The 20,020-nt window shown below is 42.1% G+C and overlaps 1 protein-coding gene across 1 annotated transcript in view; it reads right to left on the bottom strand.

The window, feature by feature from the left end:
• KNTC1 (kinetochore associated 1) overlaps positions 1 to 20,020 on the bottom strand; it is a 3,090,908-nt gene that overhangs the window by 1,147,023 nt on the left and 1,923,865 nt on the right. Inside the window, exons 43-44 of the mRNA XM_044068909.1 lie at positions 14,612 to 14,721; positions 14,272 to 14,485 (exon numbers count right to left, since the gene is read on the bottom strand). Of these exons, the coding sequence (XP_043924844.1) occupies positions 14,272 to 14,485; positions 14,612 to 14,721 (324 nt within the window). The remainder of the gene's footprint in view (positions 1 to 14,271; positions 14,486 to 14,611; positions 14,722 to 20,020) is intronic.

Genomic DNA, 20,020 nt, shown 5'->3' with positions numbered 1-20,020 from the left:
GTAAGTACCGGATCCTTCTTGTCCTGTCGGGACCTTCTGGATGGCCCTTGTTAGAAGGAGGTCTTGCACCTCTTTGAAAGCTAACTCCCTTTGGCGGTGTGGGACATCTGCGAATGACCTTTGGATTGGAAGGGGGTAATTGAAGGGTATAAAATATCCCCTCGACACAATGTTTAGCACCCACTGGTCTGAGGTGATAGTCAACCAAACCAGGTGGTGGAAGGAGATACAACCCCTGACTGCCTCCAGGGTAGGGCGGTGCTTCAAGAGCGCTGTAACAGCTTCTCTGAGGAGAAGGGTTCTCAGAAGCCCTGATTCTGTGGACCCCCTCTGTCTCTAGGGTGGCATCTGCCATCGAATCCCCTTCCCCGGCCGGAGGAAGAGGATTCCTATGGAGCATCCTGGAAGGAAGACTGTCCTGCAGAACCATAGCTTTTTACTACCTCTTGAAGTCTTAGAGAAGGAACATTGGGGAGTAGAAAACTTGATCCTTACCGTGGACAAGGTCATTCCCCTCCTGCTCACTGTGTGTCAATGTTTCCTTCACCGAGGGACCAAATGGAGTAGATCCATCAAACGGGGAATTGGCAAAGGATGCCTTAAAGTTGTCCGCAAACCCGCAGCCAGGCATGACACCTAATAGCAATGCCTATACCTGCTGCTCGTGAGGTGGCCTCGACAGAGTTCGAGTTTAACCTCATTGATGCATTAGCTAGGGAAGTGAGCATGGAGAGCTTAGGAGAAACCACCTTAAGGCTCTCTGGAGGCAACAACTCCAAAAGGGAAAAGGGAAGTTTCGAGATCAAATCCCTTTGCAGCCGTGTAAAGTGTGCCATGTAATTTCTTAGTCCTCAGTCCAAACATAGCTGAGGCATACACGAGGTTCCCAAAACGGTCAATCGCCATAGACTCCCTATTAGGGGGATGGACTGTAGAACTTTGTTTCATGAGCTCTTTCTTGGTGGCTGTGCCAACCACAATAGCATCTACAGGGACACCTTTATTCTAGAATGGTTTTGCCTTTGTGGGGACTGAGGAACTTATCTGCCCTCTTGGGGGCCAGTTCGACTGTGTCCAGCTCCTTCCATTCCCTGCTGGCAATGAGCTGAATTAACTCATCCGCAGGGGAAGACACCCAGGAGGAAGATGGGCCCATCCCGAACATCTTCAGGAACACGGATTCCTCAGAGAACAGGGGGGGGGGGGACCAACCGCTCCCGCTCTTTCAGGATCTCAAGTACGTCGCCAAACGACACTTCCTCAAATGGTAGTCTGAGAGACCCGTCCCCTTCTTCAAAATCCACGTCTTCCATGAGCGACTCGAGAGTCTAGGTGCCTCCTCTTGCATGTCCTCTTCCGAGGATGATGCCCTTCTGAAGGTGATCCAGGGGGGGGCTGACCTTGGACAGATGATGCAGGCTCACCACCCAAAACAGAACTAGGCAGGGTTGGATTCAGAGTTGAGGAAGAGGCTGCCGACCAACCGGAGATGGTCCTCTCTATCGCCCGGAAGGCGGACAGACTGGATGAAGCCCTACCCTCCTCCCCACTGGCCACAACAGACTGGGGCAGGAAGGGAGACCGAGCACAGTACCAACGTCTCCGGACAATATCGGACTTGAGCTATCCAGGGCAGAGGCCCCCAAGGGAAAGGAACAGTCCAAAAGTCTGGATCAGAACCCCCCTGGTGGTCTCTAGAGATCTCTTAGGCCTGAAGCAAAGCAAACCTAGAGGGTTAGTAGGCTGAACCAGCCAGGGATCCAGACGGCGTGGGAGTGCAGGCACAACCACACGGTGACAGCCACTCCTTAGGCAAACTCTGACCCCGGGGCGCCAAACTCCCAGGAGTCGTCTAGGAGAACAGGAGATCAGAGGTGGGTGAAGTGCCCCTTGGCAAGTGGCTAGGGGACGGAAGCAGGCCCAGTTCCATTTGGGCTTTGAGAAAACTCATCATCTGGGAGGAAACTGAAGAATGGCCCAAATGGGTAGAGTGTCTGCGGGCCCTAGATGAGGACCTGTTAGACCTCGGGTCCGAAAGTCTGGAGGTGGCTGGAGGATCAACAACAACAATCATCTCCAAAGAAGCCGTCGGATCTGAATACCTGGACCTATCCGAGCATAAAAGGTTCCCTGCAGACGGATCTGACGAGGTGGTCAGAGCTGAGGGGGATTTTGATCCGATCGGATCAGAGGCTTTCAGAGCAGATGCCCCTGAGGCTGGACTCGGATCTGGAGCACATAGATCCGAGAGCCGGGGCTGTTTAGCAGGGGAGTCCTGAGAGGAAGAGGGCTTCCTCTTGGGATCCGATGGGGCTTTATAGGGGGACCAAGAAACCCCCTTCAGCCAGCCTCTTAAGCAGAAGTTTATTCCTATGGTCTAGGAGAGCCCTGGGATTGAACCCTGCACAGATATCAAATTTAATCTCCAAATGGGGCTCTCCTAGACAGTAGACGCACTCCTCATGAGTGTCGGCAAGAGATAGAATCCGATTGCATGAGGAGCAGCATCTAAAACCAAAGGGTTTGTCAGCCATAACGAAAACCCCAGGACAAAACCCACTAAACAGTCAGACACACACAAAAAACACACACACAAAAGGGGAAAAAAGAAGAGAATGGAAAAAGGGCAGGAAAAACCCTACCGGCCAGCGAAATAACTAATGGGGGGGGAGGAAAACTACTACCTAACCCTAAAACTACTGATAACTAAAAACCCTTAATATAAAGAGGAAAAAGGGACAGAAACAGATGGAAAGAGCCGAAAAATTCACTTATCTGAAAAAAAGTGAGCTCGAGCAGCAGGAACATGTCTGTTCGCTAATTGCGGCAAACGAGATCTTAGGATTACGGGTAACAGGAAATAAGGGGAGGGGAAGAGCTCGAGCTCACTTTGCCGGCTCAGAACCGAGGTCGGATCCAATACCCATCTGTGATCAATAATGACATGGACAGCATCAGATTAGCTGGCTAAACAAAGAAAATGCCAGTCCTCTGGCCATACAACTTCATCAATTCTTTGAAGACTTCACCACCTTACACTCTCTTGCAGCAGTCTCTCTTCTGCCTTGCCAGCAATTCCCAGTGCATGTACACAGTTTCACATACTTAATATCTTGTTTGTACTATTCCAGCATATATACACCAAGTGAATTCCATAACCATTCATGCGTGTGCTGTAGCTAATCTGCTCTCAAGTCATGTACAACAGTATATATACAACATGCCTGCATAATTATTAGTTTGTTTTTAAGTTTACTTATTTATACTTGTTTACCAGGGTAGTGCACTGATCTCAATCAACCATCTGTAGCCAAAGTCTGGGTGAACAGGATCATATAAGAAATGAACAAAACATATTACAGGTACAAGGATATGCTAAAAACAAAAATATATTCATATTTGCGGGTGCAAAAATATGCTACAACATTTAGTTCAAGAAGCAGTTAATATCAAACATGGACGGAAAAAATGGAATTATGCTTAGCAGAGCTTTATAGGTTCATAGATCAGAACTAAGCTAACTGCCCTTGTCAGTCATTTTAAGCCTAGCTAATTACCCCATGTGAGAATCAAATCTTGCATCTTATGTCTGTAAGGTAAACACCTTAAACATTATGCCAACCACCCACCAAATGGAAAAGATTTAGCCATAATGACTGAGACGGCTTATGCTACAGGGATAGCAGCATATCATTATATAGAGAGGTATGATGACAACAGAGGAGGCAAGTGAGAATAGTTGCAAGAAGGGATATCATGGGAAAACGAGAGAGAAAAGGTGTGAGAGCCATGCAACGGGAGAAGGAGTAGAAAGGAGAAGTATGTGAGATGCAAAGACAAGAGGGAGGGAGGATGAATAAGAGACAGCAAGTAAAGGGGTGACAACACAAGATAAGGAAGGATGAACTATGGATAAAGGGGTGTGTGAGAGAGCAGCAAGGTTCATGTAACATGACCTCCGTGAGTGCAGCTGCACTCCGCTTGGGTGAAGAGATGGTGTTTGATTGGTTATCTGAAGTCAGAGTACTTTTAGACATCTAGGACTGAGAAAGGAATGGAGACCAATAGTTTAGGTTCTAGGATGAAGAATGCATGGTCAGTGCAATAAAGTTTACTTTTTAAAGTCAGAAGGGAGGGTTAAGACTGACAGATACACCTGAGATTATATGTGGGGATTTTTGTGAAAAGTTAATCAGTGAGAGGGGAAGATATCTCAGGAGAAAGGGCTTTGTGAATTAGTGACAGTAGTAGAAGGTTGGCTCTCAAATATACTGGGATCCATTTAGCTTTGGTGAGAGTTAGGCTGTGGTGTTCATTACTACGGGATTTAGTAATGAACCATCACATTTTATTGAAGATGGTTTGTAGGGTGGTGGCATTTTTCTTTGGGGTTGCACCTATAATGGGTGCAGCCCATATCTGAGTTGAGACAATAGTATGCCCTTGCCTGTGGCAGCTTTGGCTGGCTTGGACATCAGAGACAATAACTTGTTTGCCCAGAACAGTAGTGTCCTGATCTTTTTTGCGTGCGTTTTAAAGGTGTAGTTGAAAGTTGAGAGATTGGTGCAGCCAAATGCCAAGGTATATGAAGGACATTGTAAGTTAAATTCTGTTAATATTTATTATATTAAAAGTTGCATCACCACAATTTGGGCCGAGCCTGAAATACGTCAGTCATGATAAACCAACTCTCAACCCTAAGAAAACTAAACCTATTCCTCCCTAAATCTCTCCAACATCACAAATCTACCTTTACTGTCACCTCCTTCGATAACACAACTATCAAAGTTGAACCCCACACTAAACTATTAGGAGTCATAATAGATGACCAACTAAAATTCTAACTTCACATCCAACAGTGCATCAAAAAGACTCATCAAAAACTGGGCTTGCTCTACAGACGCAAAAAATTCCTCACAAATGAAACTAAACTCTCTCTTGCATATGCCCACCTACTACCCACCCTACTATATGTTCCAATCCTTACTAACCCATAATCTAATCTTATGTCTAAGCTAGAACTCACATATAATAAACTTGCTAGATTTGCAGCAAATCAGCCCTATTGCTCACACCACTGCCCATCTTTAAAAAAACTTCAGTAGCTAGAAATCTGCCAACTCCTCCTGCTGCCTCAGCTACACCTGACTCACTCCATCCTATGCAAACCCAACTCCTGTTCTGCTCTCTCAACTTTCATCCTTCTCTACACTCCTAATCGTATACTCCATAGCTCTGACCAACACCTCCTGGAAATTTATAAGCTCAAAAAAAAAAAAAAAAACACAGGGAAACGTCTCTACAATAACTCTGTTTCCTATGCATGGAATAAACTGCCTCTGTGTTTAAGAATGATTTCTAACGCTAACAATTACAAAATAAAAATTACAAAACAACCTACTAAACTCATGGGCCTGCTCTTGCCCCGACCCAACTTAATCTACCTCTCCCCTTTGCTACAATTACCCCTCCTTCCTTTTATTCTATACCTCCCCATCTGATACCTACCATATTTTTATCCTACTCTTATTCCAAAACATAGGCTATACTTCAAACGTTTCTTCCCTGAACAAACGTGACATTTATCCAGAACACGCTTTGTTATAAACTTGTATGTAATTACTGTTGTACTTATTTTTTCTGTCATATTATACCATGTCTGTATTTTTTGGAGATTTTCATCTCTGGCCTCCTATGAAAAGGGGCAGCTGTCCATTCAGACTGACCCGGTCAACAAATGTCAAAATAAATGTTCTACCCTGGTAAACCTACATAAGGTAAATACATAAACAATTAATTAATATTTGCTGGGAGACTGCACCAGAGTTCTAAGACATAGAAGGAGAAAGCTGAATCTCCATATCTGCTTCATAATTTATTTCCTGCTAAGGATGCAGTAAGAGTAGAGCACAGTTTCTTGTAGGAGATTTCTTATTTACACACTGTAGGGAAATGCACCCCACTTTTATAAGAATGACAGTATGACGAGAGCTATGTTGGCTGGATTTGATTAAGGAATGAGGAAGATTTAAGGGTTCAAGGTCTCCATACTGGTTTGCTAATTTAGGAGACTAAACTGCAAATCTAGCACTTCATGGAAGGCCACCTCAAGTGTTTTTAAAGCTGATAAGGGGGTGTCATGAGTATCTGAGCACAGAAGCGCTCCAGAAGTTAAAAGGTACTAGCTACACTGGAACATATACAGGGTGAAAGAAAGTGTTAATTGAAGCAGAAAAAAGGTCAATATTTTTCTAGTTTTGCATACGGACACCACCAAGATATTTTACAGTGTTTACTAATTTGAGGTCTATGCTCTCTACTGCAGTGCTAGGCAGGAGGGAAAATGTTGCTGCAACAGGATTAATGATACACATTTCGATTTAGTCAGACTGAGCAGTAGATATGAATTGTGAGATACTTTTAAAAGCAGTTCAAAATGAGTAGTATTTTTGTGTCGTTGTCCCCAATTGTTTTCTCTGAGCAAATAAGAAAGCTGAGTTTACATACTGAACGTGGCTATGCAGTCCTTTAGACAACTGACCAATATACTGAACAACAGCAATCCAAAGATTAGCTAGATATAACTGCCAGCCATTAAACTCATGTAAGATGGTGAGGATACAGGATAAACCAGTTAATGTTGTTGTCTTTCGGCTTTTGGGGTTTTTAGGGGTCGCCACTGCAGAACTCCGGACCACTGATTGGCAGTAAATTTTGACGAACACCAAGGTGCCAGCTCGACGTTCAACCTTCAACGAAGGCACGCCCATTTAAGCATGTCTTTCAAATGCCCACCCAACCGCGGGGAGGACATGCAGACTGCACACAGAAGGCACTCCCCGCACTCCAGCCGAGAATCAAACGGGAGAACCTCTTGCTGTGAGGCAACAACGCTTAATACTAGTTGGATATACAGCTACTGTCAAAAGGTTTGAGAAGCAAAGGATTTTGAAGGTCTAGGAAAATTTAGAGGTGTAGTGACCCTTACTTTGCTCAGTTCTTCTAGAGTAAGACAAGGCAGAAGTGCTTAAACTGCCCTATGATGTGGTCGAGAAGATGATGCAAGGGGCTAGGGGTGCCATCCTGTTACTCAAAGCAAAGTTTTAATCTAAATTTGAAAATAAATATTTGAAAACTATAAAGAAAATGAAGAGAATGCAAAATCAACATTAATAGAAGAGACTATTTTAAGAATGAGACTTTAACAAGTGGTCTAATCACTCTAAATTTAAATTAAACTCAAACTCTGCAGATTGGAAAGACAGGAAGAAAGAAATGAGGGAGAGAAAGATCCATTTTTTCTTGTGTGGGAAGTTCCTTTATTGTTAAGAGCTAGACAACTCAGAAGGAAGAAATCTGATCCTTGAAGAGAGTGCTCAGAAATTTGGAAGAGGACTCTCTTCAGAGGGAGATGGAAGTTCTGTCGAAGACTGCCCTGATGAATAACAGCTCCAGAAACACAGTACAAAAAATAAAGTATTTTTTTATGTGGTTAAATATTAAGCTCTTTTACAAAAGACAAAATAACTTCTAAAGAGAGGGAGAGATAAATAACTTCTAAAGAGAGACAAGTGCAAATAGAAATGGGGTATAGCTAAAACAAAATGATGTAATGGGATACAAGGAATGACAAATGGTAGGCACTAACAGCAGTCTTAGTGTGGCCAAAGGCGGGCACTCCCAAAGCCACCACGGCAGTACACTCTTTTTACTTTCTCTAGGTCTTTTGGGTTTCTAATACCATGGTGGGAATGGGCTCGATTCTTAAGTCAAAGTATGATTAAAGTTCATGAAATTAGTACTGTTTCAAACTTTGATATTAGCAGAAGTGCTCTTAGCAGCAGCTGTAATGTGCCCAGTAATGACTCCTTCCGCAATTTGTAGGTAGTTACATGTATCAGTAACATATCTAAGTACGATAGTAAATTCTTTTTTGTAAGACCCTGTGCTCCTACTACTATTGGCACAGTCTGGGTATCTTTCTTCCACATTGCCCTCATTACTGCCTGAAAATCATACTTTGTGTCTCTCTGTATGTAAGACACTGTAATCACTGGATGTAGCAATTTCAATGATCAATGCAACTTTTGTTTTCTTTTCATGGTCTACTATATCTGGTTTTCTCGTATCTATTTTTTGAACTGTTGGTAATGGATGATCTCATGTGATATAAACGTCAGCATTTTCTGCAATACTTTGTGACTCACGTTTCCAGTGATTTTCAGTTACTTCAGTATTACAGTGCTTGCACAATCCCCAATGCAACAGTCTTGCCACATTGCTATGCCTTTCAGTGGTTTACTATCATAATTTCAAAGATGTTTGTTTCGAATACTCACGTACTCGAAAAAAATTGTCAAAACGTATATCGACTGAGAAAAAGAACGAACAAAAAATGTCGACAATTCAAAATTGAATTGTTGACATTTTTTGAATATACCACCACATCCAGTGTCATACAACACATGCCCCCCCCCCCCCGCTATATATATATATTTGCAAACTCCGAGATCACACTACAGTGAGGGAAAGGGTACATTTCCCAGTCTCCACTACAGTGCGATCTCCACTCAATACGCCAAATTCACAACAGTGGATGCAGAATACCATTCGCTGTTGCGCATTTGGCATGTTTTTTTCGCACAAACAAACCTGTGCAAACTTACTTTTGGATATCTGTTGTACACTTCAAACTCGACATTTTGATGGTACACCCCTTTCAGTATACAGTCCTTGTGCCATTAGTATGTCACATCCAGCAACAAGGTGTGCAGCTGTTTCCAATTCTGTTTTACAAAACCTACATTTGTCTGTTTCTCTCACTTGTTCAATGGACTTTGTAAACCAACATGTACATAAGTCCACTATCTTGGGCCGCCAATATTAACTTTTTGTCTTAAATTCACCTCTGCTCAACCATTCTTGCGTTCGATCCTGATCAACATGAGGCTGTTCCAAGAATTTTCTATATTTGCAACTATATTTATACATTTTCCACATTTCTTGCCTTCTCGTCTGATCCACCTTCTTTCCTTTGTTTTTTGGCACATTCAGTTGCCTCCTGATTTTTATCTATTTCTTGTTTGATTTCCATTCCTGCTTGATGCCGGTATGCTTCTGCAAGATTAAGTAGAGAAGTCATCTTAGATTTATTCTCCTCATGTTTCAAAACTTTCACTATGTTTGGGTCTTGTGAGGTCAGCAGATATGTGTGGAGTCCCACGATTGCAGATCTGTACATGTAATCAATTTCAAGGAGGCCCATCCCTCTTTCGAAACGGGGAATATATAATCTTGTTAAGCACTGATTTTTTATAAATCATTTGGTGAGCATGAAGCATCTTTCTTGTTTTCCTGTCTAATCTATCCAACACCTTTTGGGGCCAGTCAGTCACTCAAATTGTAAGTTAGGACAGAAAGAGCAAATTGGTTTATAGCTTGAATTTTGTTCCTAGATGTCAATGATGTTTTCAGGATTAATTCAAGTCTTCTAAAATATTTCTTACTAAGTTTTATTCACATTTGTTCATATTTTATTGTTGATCCTTCATCAATTCCCAAATATTTATACACTCCCTCTTGCTCAAGTTCTTTTATAGCACATTCCTGTCCCTCTTGCTCAAGTTCTTTTATATCACATTCCTGTCCCAAATGAGGTTTTCTTGGTACTGCAGCTTTCTTGTTTTAAAGATTGCTTTTGCACATTTATCAGGCCCAAATGATATTCATATATCATCTGAAAAAGTCTGACCACTTGCAGTTGTGCTTTTAGTTCGTCATCTGATGAACTATACAGTTTTAAATCATCTACAAAAAGAAGAGAAGTGTTTACACTTCACTGTTTTCTGGGAGCCAAATTGTAGCCATGACCTAATCTGTTAATCAGACAGCTTAATGGGTTAAGGGCAAGACAAAAGAGCAGCGTTGACAGAGAGTCACCCTAGTAAATCCCACTTTGAATGTTTATCCCTGGAATCCTTTATCATGGCTTAGCTGCAAAGTGGTTTGCCACTGTTTCATGGTTGCTGTAATGAAATCAGTCAGTGTAGGGTGTATCTTGCACATTTTTAAGCCCTCTTTATCCATGAATGTGGGATACTGTCAAATGTTGTTCTGCAGTCTATCCATGCCATACTTAGATTATTCCCCTTTTTACAGTTCTACATTACAACTTTATTTTAACAACAAATGGTCCTTTGTTTCACGACTTTCTTTTATTACCCTTTATCTATTGCCGTGATTGAATTTTCTTCTAAATGACTATAAACTCTGTCTGCATCAGTTCGTATATAGTTTATACATTGTCTGAAGACAAGTTATTGGTCTATAGTTTTGATAGCTTACAGATTTGCTCTTAAATAGGAGTAATGTTTTTTTATATTGTTAACCAGGCTGGTATCTGGTCAGGGTACACACAAATAGTTCTTACTCGTAGCTAAATCTTCGTGTAAAGATGTTACTACTTTTAGCCAGAAGTTAGGTGCTGCATCTGGGTCTGGGGTTTTTCATTTAGGAGCTTTTCTTAACTTTGTTTCAATCTCTGTGGCCATTACTTCATCCCATTTCATATCCTGTGCATTTGAACTTCTTATTCTTTCTTTTACTACTTCTATCCATTTAGCATCTTTGTTATGTTCCAAGGGATCTTCATAGCTATTTCTTCAAAATGTATTTCTTTCTTTCTTTTTTTAGTGGTGTTGCACAGGTTGGTACTAGGCTATCAGCCCTAGGGCCTATACAAGCCTAGCCATAACAATTCCCTGGCTATTTCTCCCCAGAATATTTACTTCCCTGGTCCTGTCTAAAAATTTATTTTGCCTTGTTTCCCAATTGTCTATAAAAATGTATTAGGTCATCAGTAAATTGCTTGTTATGTATTTTTCCTTTATATTTATCTGCATATCTCCTAAGTGTTTCTGCCTATGCTGATATTTTTAGTTTATTATTTTCAATAGTGCACGACAGAGCCTACACTTTGCTTTTATCATGTCTATCTTTCTGGGTACTTTTGTTGATCTGTTCCATCTTCTATACTCTTCTAACAGTGACACTTCTCTTAATTGCTTTATAGTTTTCTCTATTCGATACTTCTATGATGGCATTCAATTTCTCCCCTTCCTTTCCCACACAGGTAAAAAACGTACTCTCAAAAGCTAAGAATACAGCATCCATGGGACCAGATGACATCCCGGGATGTGTACTACATGAACTACAAAATGAACCAGTGTTTTCATATTATGTCTAATTTGGTATAATTATTTAAACGGCGTTTGTTTTTTGCATTTTTTAAAGACTGTAAAATTATTGTTCTTAAAATGTTTTGTAATACTTTGGAGCTTCCCCCCAGGCCTCCGCTGCAAATGGGCTCCTACCGAGTCGGACTTTCCCAGAAATCAAATGTCAATCAATAAATTAATTGACCTTCAGGCAGTAGCATGATAGCAGAACATAAAGGCCAAAGCTGGACAAAAGGAAACTATCAAAAAAACTAACAGGCTGAAGCCACCAAACACTGCTAATAAACTCTTAGCCAAGAGCAGCTGTATCCTAGCAGAATATATCCCTCACATTTACTAAGGAAACTATCAAAAAAACTAACAGGCTGAAGCCACCAAACACTGCTAATAAACTCTTAGCCAAGAGCAGCTGTATCCTAGCAGAATATATCCCTCACATTTACTAAGGAAACTATCAAAACAACTAACAGGCTGAAGCCACCAAACACTGCTAATAAACTCTTAGCCAAGAGCAGCTGTATCCTAGCAGAATATATCCCTCACATTTACTAAGGAAACTATCAAAAAAACTAACAGGCTGAAGCCACCAAACACTGCTAATAAACTCTTAGCCAAGACCAGCTGTATCCTAGCAGAATATATCCCTCACATTTACTAAGGAAACTATCAAAAAAACTAACAGGCTGAAGTCACCAAACACTGCTAATAAACTCTTAGCCAAGAGCAGCTGTATCCTAGCAGAATATATCCCTCACATTCACTAAGGAAACTATCAAAAAAACTAACAGGCTGAAGCCACCAAACACTGCGAATAAACTCTTAGCCAAGAGCAGCTGTATCCTAGCAGAATATATCCCTCACATTCACTAAAGGCCCACAGACACTGTCAGCAAATGAACGGAGGACAAAAAAACTAACAGGCTGAAGCCACCAAACACTGCTAATAAACTCTTAGCCAAGAGCAGCTGTATCCTAGCAGAATATATCCCTCACATTCACTAAAGGCCCACAGACACTGTCAGCAAATGAACGGAGGACAAAAAAACTAACAGGCTGAAGCCACCAAACACTGCTAATAAACTCTTAGCCAAGAGCAGCTGTATCCTGGCAGAATATATCCCTCACATTTACTAAAGGCCCACAGACACGGTCAGCAAATGAACGGAGGACAAAAAAACTAACAGGCTGAAGCCACCAAACACTGCTAATAAACTCTTAGCCAAGAGCAGCTGTATCCTGGCAGAATATATCCCTCACATTTACTAAAGGCCCACAGACACGGTCAGCAAATGAACGGAGGACAAAAAAACTAACAGGCTGAAGCCACCAAACACTGCTAATAAACTCTTAGCCAAGAGCAGCTGTATCCTAGCAGAATATATCCCTCACATTTACTAAAGGCCCACAGACACTGTCAGCAAATGAACGGAGGACAAAAAAACTAACAGGCTGAAGCCACCAAACACTGCTAATAAACTCTTAGCCAAGACCAGCTGTATCCTAGCAGAATATATCCCTCACATTTACTAAGGAAACTATCAAAAAAACAAACAGGCTGAAGCCACCAAACACTGCTAATAAACTCTTAGCCAAGAGCAGCTGTATCCTAGCAGAATATATCCCTCACATTTACTAAAGGCCCACAGACACTGTCAGCAAATGAACGGAGGACAAAAAAACTAACAGGCTGAAGCCACCAAACACTGCTAATAAACTCTTAGCCAAGAGCAGCTGTATCCTAGCAGAATATATCCCTCACATTTACTAAGGAAACTATCAAAAAAACTAACAGGCTGAAGCCACCAAACACTGCTAATAAACTCTTAGCCAAGAGCAGCTGTATCCTAGCAGAATATATCCCTCACATTTACTAAGGAAACTATCAAAAAAACTAACAGGCTGAAGCCACCAAACACTGCTAATAAACTCTTAGCCAAGACCAGCTGTATCCTAGCAGAATATATCCCTCACATTTACTAAAGGCCCACAGACACTGTCAGCAAATGAACGGAGGACAAAAAAACTAACAGGCTGAAGCCACCAAACACTGCTAATAAACTCTTAGCCAAGAGCAGCTGTATCCTGGCAGAATATATCCCTCACATTTACTAAGGAAACTATCAAAAAAACTAACAGGCTGAAGCCACCAAACACTGCTAATAAACTCTTAGCCAAGAGCAGCTGTATCCTAGCAGAATATATCCCTCACATTTACTAAGGAAACTATCAAAAAAACTAACAGGCTGAAGCCACCAAACACTGCTAATAAACTCTTAGCCAATACCAGCTGTATCCTAGCAGAATATATCCCTCACATTTACTAAAGGCCCACAGACACTATCAGCAAATGAACGGAGGATAAAGACAAAACAGAGTTGAAGAGTGAAGAAAATTCTTTGCTGGAATGCCCGACAGCAGATGAAGAACTCTGCAAATCAAAGACCCGTACAAGTGTGAAAAGAATACTACCTATTCCTGCCAGAAGGTGACCAGGGAGTGGAGATGACTGGTAAGTCACTTTTCTCTTATATCTTAACATACACTAGGAGAGGGGAAAAAAAATTACTAACTTCCTAAGCAGAGGGAGGAAAGACATTTAAGAAATAAATGAAGAGCAAGGTGGTAAAAGAAATGTTCTCTGCTTGTATTCAGAGTATCTGTACTTTGAGCTCTGCTGTGGTGACACTACTATACATGACATATCAGTGTGCGCCTGGTTCTGCCCACAAAAGAAAACACCATCCTTAAAAAGAAAACATCAAGCGTCGGACTGTTCTAATCATTTGGTATCTTTCTCAGGGACACTGAAAATGGCCACAAACCCAATGTTCTGAAAACTCTCTCTGAAACAAAACAGAAATGCTCTGGATGCTGCAATTATCATATTCAGTCATCTCAAGTTCTTAAGTTGATTTCTATCTCCAATATTACTGTTGCATGACTGATATTTTAATGTTTATAAAAACAATTTCACAGGGCAGCACTATGTAAACAAGTCCCTGAATTACAAGCACATACAAATAAATACTATTACCTTTTGCAGAGTTCCACTCAGGCTAATGACCAGGTCATTCGTGCTACGAAGCAGAGGAATTACTTGCATGGCTTTATTCAGCAGCTCCGTATGTGACTGTGGAGTGTTTATCACAGCTAGCACATCTTTGTCACAGGTAGCACCATCTGCACCTTGAAGCAGCAGGGTTTCTATATAAAGCTGCAGGGCAGAGTCACTGTCCAACTTAAAGGCACTTCAAAATAAACAAACAATCATTTAGAAACTGTACAGTGAATACTACAGAATAAGAATTAAGCACAGCAACATGACAAGCATTTCAGAAGTGATTTGAAAAGTTTTAAAACATAATGCACTTTACCTGCAATATTTCAACAGCAAATCTGAGGTCACATGGGGATTCTGGACAAGAGTAGAGATCAGGTCTGCCTTCATTGCTGGGCACGTTCTAAACACGGACTGATACGAAATCTACCAAAAAACAAAGTTATGATTGTTAAATCTTCTTGTGCTGCTTTTTTTCCTTAAGAAAAAGAGTCGTCACCATACAATTAAACACGCATGACACCCACTCCCTGGGTGACAGCTACCTCTCATTGTATGGGATGAAGGGAGAAAAAGCAATAGCTGGAAAGCAATACGGCATACAAAGAGGAAACAATACTAGGGAAGGAAGACTACAAAAGTGGTACGAACAAAACATAACCAAAGATTACAGCTTAACTGCAGATCTGCTAGGGCACTTTAGCTTCCAGTTTACAACTGAGCAAACTCCTCAGCTGTTGAGGGAACACACAGAACATTTCCATAAAGCAAGTTTCCTCTTCTTGGGAGGCCTAAACAAGGGCATTTGATATAGTTGATGACAAAGCCTGTAGGGAGCTGTTCCCTTATTACCCAATAGTTTTTTCCTAAACAGAAACCCCCAAAAGTCTGACGAAGGTCTACCTGGCAATGCGATACCCATATCTAAACAAGGTATCAGACGATGCTGGAAAACAATATGTGTGTAAGTTCTACCCGTGTGTGTGGCATCTGCATTAATGTTCAAGTACTAACATAAGGGCTGAGGGGTGCACTCCTGTGGTGCATGTCAATGATTGGATGTTAAATCAAGATCCCTCCTGCCTAATCTGCAGAAAGCAACAAATCCCCGAGCCAAAACTGACAGGTTTTTATTAAAAAACACACATCTTTTTATAATTTCAAAAATCAATGATGCAAATATTTTGAGTCTAAGCACTACAAAAAAGACGCTATGTATTCACCATAATGTTCCATCTGTGTTGTTCATTTTCATTTATCCTCAACAAATGGGTCCGGTTCAGAGTATTGGAACCAACTTGGACGTTACTACAGCTCGCACTAGCCAAAAACTCTTGAGCTTTACCCTTACCCAAAATGCTCATCTCCCAATTACCTCAGATCGAGTTTGCAGAAAAAAAACAAACTAAGCAGTAACCGAATATCCTTCACAGAGTCCATATCTGGAATCATATTACCCATAACACTACTTGCAAAAAAGTCATTATGTCTTCCATCAAAAAACTTCGAACAGCAGGGGTGATAGAGGGAGGGAAGTTGAGGAACAATGAAAATGGAAAACACAGATGGAACATTATGGTGAGTACATAACTTCTTTATCTGATGTCAGTTTTCATTTTATCCTCAACAAATGGGACAGAGTCTCCAGCTACCTAGGACCTTGGGAGGACTCAAGGAAGGATATTCTTTGAGCACCGTATAACCAAAAGATGCTCTTCTCCTGAAGTCCAGATCTAATTTGTAATGAGTAATAAATGTATGAAGGGTACCCCAAGCTGCTGCTGCACAAATATCACCCATGGAAGCCCTACATTGAAAAACTGTTGGAAGTAGCAACAGCTCATGTAGAATGTGTTCTTAAAGGTCTAGGTAAACTGATATTCTTATTATTATACACAAACGAAATACATTCTTTGACCCATCTGGCTAGTGTTACTTTGATCGCTGGTTGGCCAAGTCTTGTAGATGAGAAGGACACAAATAATTGATCAGATTTTCTTACATTCTTGGTTCTGTGTAGATAGAAGTGCAATTGTCTGTGAACATCTAATAAATGGAAGCAGTATTCACCTTTGTTGGAGAAATTAGAAACAAATACTGGTAAATTAATAGTCTGGTTGATATCTGACTCTGACACAACCTTGGGTAAAAAGGAGGGATTGGTTCTTAGTGAAACTATCTTTGTGGAAAATAAAGAGACAGTTCTACATGATAAGGCCTGCATTTCAGAAATTCGTCTGGCAGAAGGTTGGCCCCACAGACAAAAAATCTTTTCCTTCATGTTTGGATTGAGAGACCACTCATGAGGCAGAAGAATACACCAGCTTAATTTGTCTATCACACTGGAACTCCCCAGAATGTGCGTTGCTATCAGAAAGCAGTTGGAAGAGACCGCCCATTGCCACACTCTGAGAGCTTCTTGACACAAGGGATAGGATTTGGTTCCTCCCTGTTTGTTGATGTACCAAACCACTGACATACTGTATTATCTGTTTGAATCGCAATTGTTCCCAAAGGAAGGACAGCCTGAAAGGGTTACAACACTAAGAGCACTGCTCTTAACTTCAGGACATTGATATGCAAGTTGGCCTGTATGGGGGTTCAAGTGCCTTGGACAATTTTTCCCAGATAATGCCCCCCAACCCATTTGGGAGGCATCTGTGGTCACTATGGCCTTGGGCTGTGGTGGAACAATGAGATGGCCTAGAAGGATGTCTTTGGAGTTCATCCACAAAGCTAAATCTTTTATGCAAAGACTAGCGATCAAGATTAGGTCTGACAATGACTGGTGCAGTATTGAGCACTGAGATACTAGCAACCATTGTAGAACTGTCATGTGATATCTTGCCAAGAGAACCAGAGTTATTGCTGCCTCCATGGAGCCTAGTGCTTTTAAGACTAAACGAGCGGTAACATTATGCTGATGATATTCTGGACCTGAATTTTATTTTCTATAGCCTCACAGGGGGAAGGGATGCTAAGGACGTTCGGGTATCTAGGAGCACTCCTATGAATTCTAAGTTCTGAGTTGGGGTCAAATTTGATTTTTCGTAGTCTACAGTTATTCCCAGAAAGGAACAGATGTGTAGTACCCAATTCTTTGCTTGTAACTTTTAGTTATGTACTTACCATAACTTTAGATGTTTGGGATCCATCTCGCCTACATTCTGTACTGATGGGCTCGGAGCCGATCCCTCGGCTCCGACTCGGCACGCTATGCTATAGAGCGAGGCCTCTTATTGGCTGAGCTATTTCTTATCCCAGGATGCACCACCACTAATCCCCCAGATCTTGTTTGTCCGCATTCATGCACACATGCACAACTTGTTTATATAACATTGTTAGATGTTTCAAGATGAAACAACAGGATTCGGACCTTCTGATATCCTCTGATCTCCAAGGAAGGGGGAAGGAGGGTGGGTTATTGGGAATGTAGGCGAGATGGATCCCAAACATCTAAAGTTATGGTAAAGTACATAACTAAAAGATGTTATGTGATCCTATCTCGCCTACATTCTGTACTGATGGGACAGCATCCCTAGCACCTAAATCCTGGGTGGCTCATTGGAAAACACTCCTGAGCACTGTGGCACCAAATGAAGCTCGTCCTCTAGATGCCACATCCAATTTGTAGTGGAAAATGAAAGTGTGCGGGGAAGACCACGTAGCCGCAGCACAAATGTCACTAATGGCAAGCTTAGAATGAAATGCTATCGAAGTAGCCATAGCCCTTGTAGAATGAGCTTTGACAGAGGTGGTAAGCTCTTTGTTAGAATAAGAATAAGCTTGAGTAATACAGTCCCTGATCCATTTGGCAATAGTGACCTTTGTGACAGCTTTGCCCAATTTATTGTCTGCAAAGGATACAAACAACTGATCTGTTTTCCTTGTTTGTTTGGTCCTATCTAAATAAAAACGCAACTGCCTGTGGACATCTAATGTGTGGAATATGAATTCGCTTTGTTAGAATATTTGGAAAGAAGACTGGAAGTTCTAATGATTGTTGTAGGCAGAAACTGGAACAAACTTTAGGGACAAAGGAAGGATTTGGCCTGAGAGATACTCTGTCTTTGTGAAAAACCAAGTACGGAGGTTTTACAGACAAAGCTTGAAGCTCTGAAACCCTTCTGGCAGAAGTAATCGCCACCAGAAAAGCAGTCTTCCACGATAGAAATTTTAGATCACATGTCGCTGCCGGTTCGAAGGGAAGGAAGTTAAGGCGTAACACCACATCGAGATCCCATGGAGGAGCAGGATGAGAAATCGGAGGTCTTAAAAGCGCAGCACCTTTCAAGAAGGTCTTACACAATCTGTTGCTCATTAAAGGTGGGTTTATAGATTCGTGAAAATTGGAAATAGCTGCCAATTGAACCTTGATGGTAGAGACTGAAGAGCCTTGATTGAAAAGAGAAGTTAAAAATTTTAGTACCTCTGATATGGGAATAGTGATGGGATCCAGGCCCCGGAGTTGAGCCCAAATAGCAAATCTTTTCCATTTGCTAGAATACAATTTCTTTGTAGCAGACTTGTGGGCCGAAGATAAGGTGTGTACAACTTCTGGATCCAATGTATGACTCCTGACTATAGTCGGAAGAGGAGGATCCAAGCCATCAATTTTAAGGTGTGAAGGGACTGGTGGAATAGTCCCGACTGATGAACCAAAAGGTCTGGGATCTGATCCAGGAACCATGGACCTTCCAGAGCATACTTCTGAAGATAGGGGAACCATACTTGACGAGGCCAGTAAGGAGCAACTAAGATCATTTTGCTCCCCAAGAGAGATGCCTTTTGGATCACCCTGGGAAGGAGAGGAACTGGAGAGAAGGCATAAAGCAAGCAGGTGGGCCAAGGACGGGCTAGTGCGTCCATGGGGCTCTTCCCCGGAGCCGGGGTGAGGGAGAAGAACTTTTTGCACTTCGCATTTAGAGGCGTCGCGAAGAGGTCGCAACACGGAACTCCCCATTTGCTGAAAATCTGATTTGCAACTGTGATGTTCAGAGACCATTCGTGAGGAGAGAGGATGGTTCTGCTCAGTCTGTCGGCTATCACATTGGACTTGCCCAGGATATGAGTAGCCACTAGAAAGCGTTTGGTCGACACTGCCCATTCCCAAACCCTCATGGCCTCTCTGCAAAGAGGATAGGATCTGGTCCCTCCCTGTTTGTTCAAGTACCAGACAACTGACATGTTGTCTGAGTGAACGGCAATCACGCCCTGAGGGAGGTAATCGTGAAGGGCTTGAAGGGACAGAAGCACCGCCCTCATTTCTAGGATGTTGATATGAAGTAGGGTCTCTTCTGGGTGCCATTTGCCTTGGACTGACCTGCCCAGGGAATGCCCCCCCCCCAATCTGGGAGGCGTCCGTGGTCAAAGTGGCCGCAGGAGGAGGAGGTGGAACAAAGGGTCGTCCCTGATCCAAATTGGAGGGCACTAGCCACCAGCGAAGGTCCCGTTTGCAGGTTTCCGTGATCCATATGAGGTGACTGAGAGGGAGTTCCTGAAAGGACCACTGAGCTGAAAGAAGCCACTGGAGAATTCTCATGTGCAACCTTGCCAGGGGAACTAGAAGATCCGTGACGGACATGGATCCCAATAGTTGCAGGACCATTCTGGCTGGGGCTTTGGATCTGGGAAGTAAGGCTCGAACTTGAGACTGTATGGTTTGTATTCTGTCTGTAGGTAGATAGACCCGCATTCGGTTTGAGTCCATCTCTACCCCTATGAA

This window comes from Protopterus annectens, chromosome 4.part0 (genome assembly GCF_019279795.1).
Source record: "Protopterus annectens isolate FY-2018-M chromosome 4.part0, PAN1.0, whole genome shotgun sequence".
Lineage (NCBI taxonomy): Eukaryota > Metazoa > Chordata > Ceratodontiformes > Protopteridae > Protopterus > Protopterus annectens.
The sequence above is the reverse complement of the archived record's forward strand: the minus strand, read 5'-3'. Positions and strand labels throughout refer to the sequence as shown.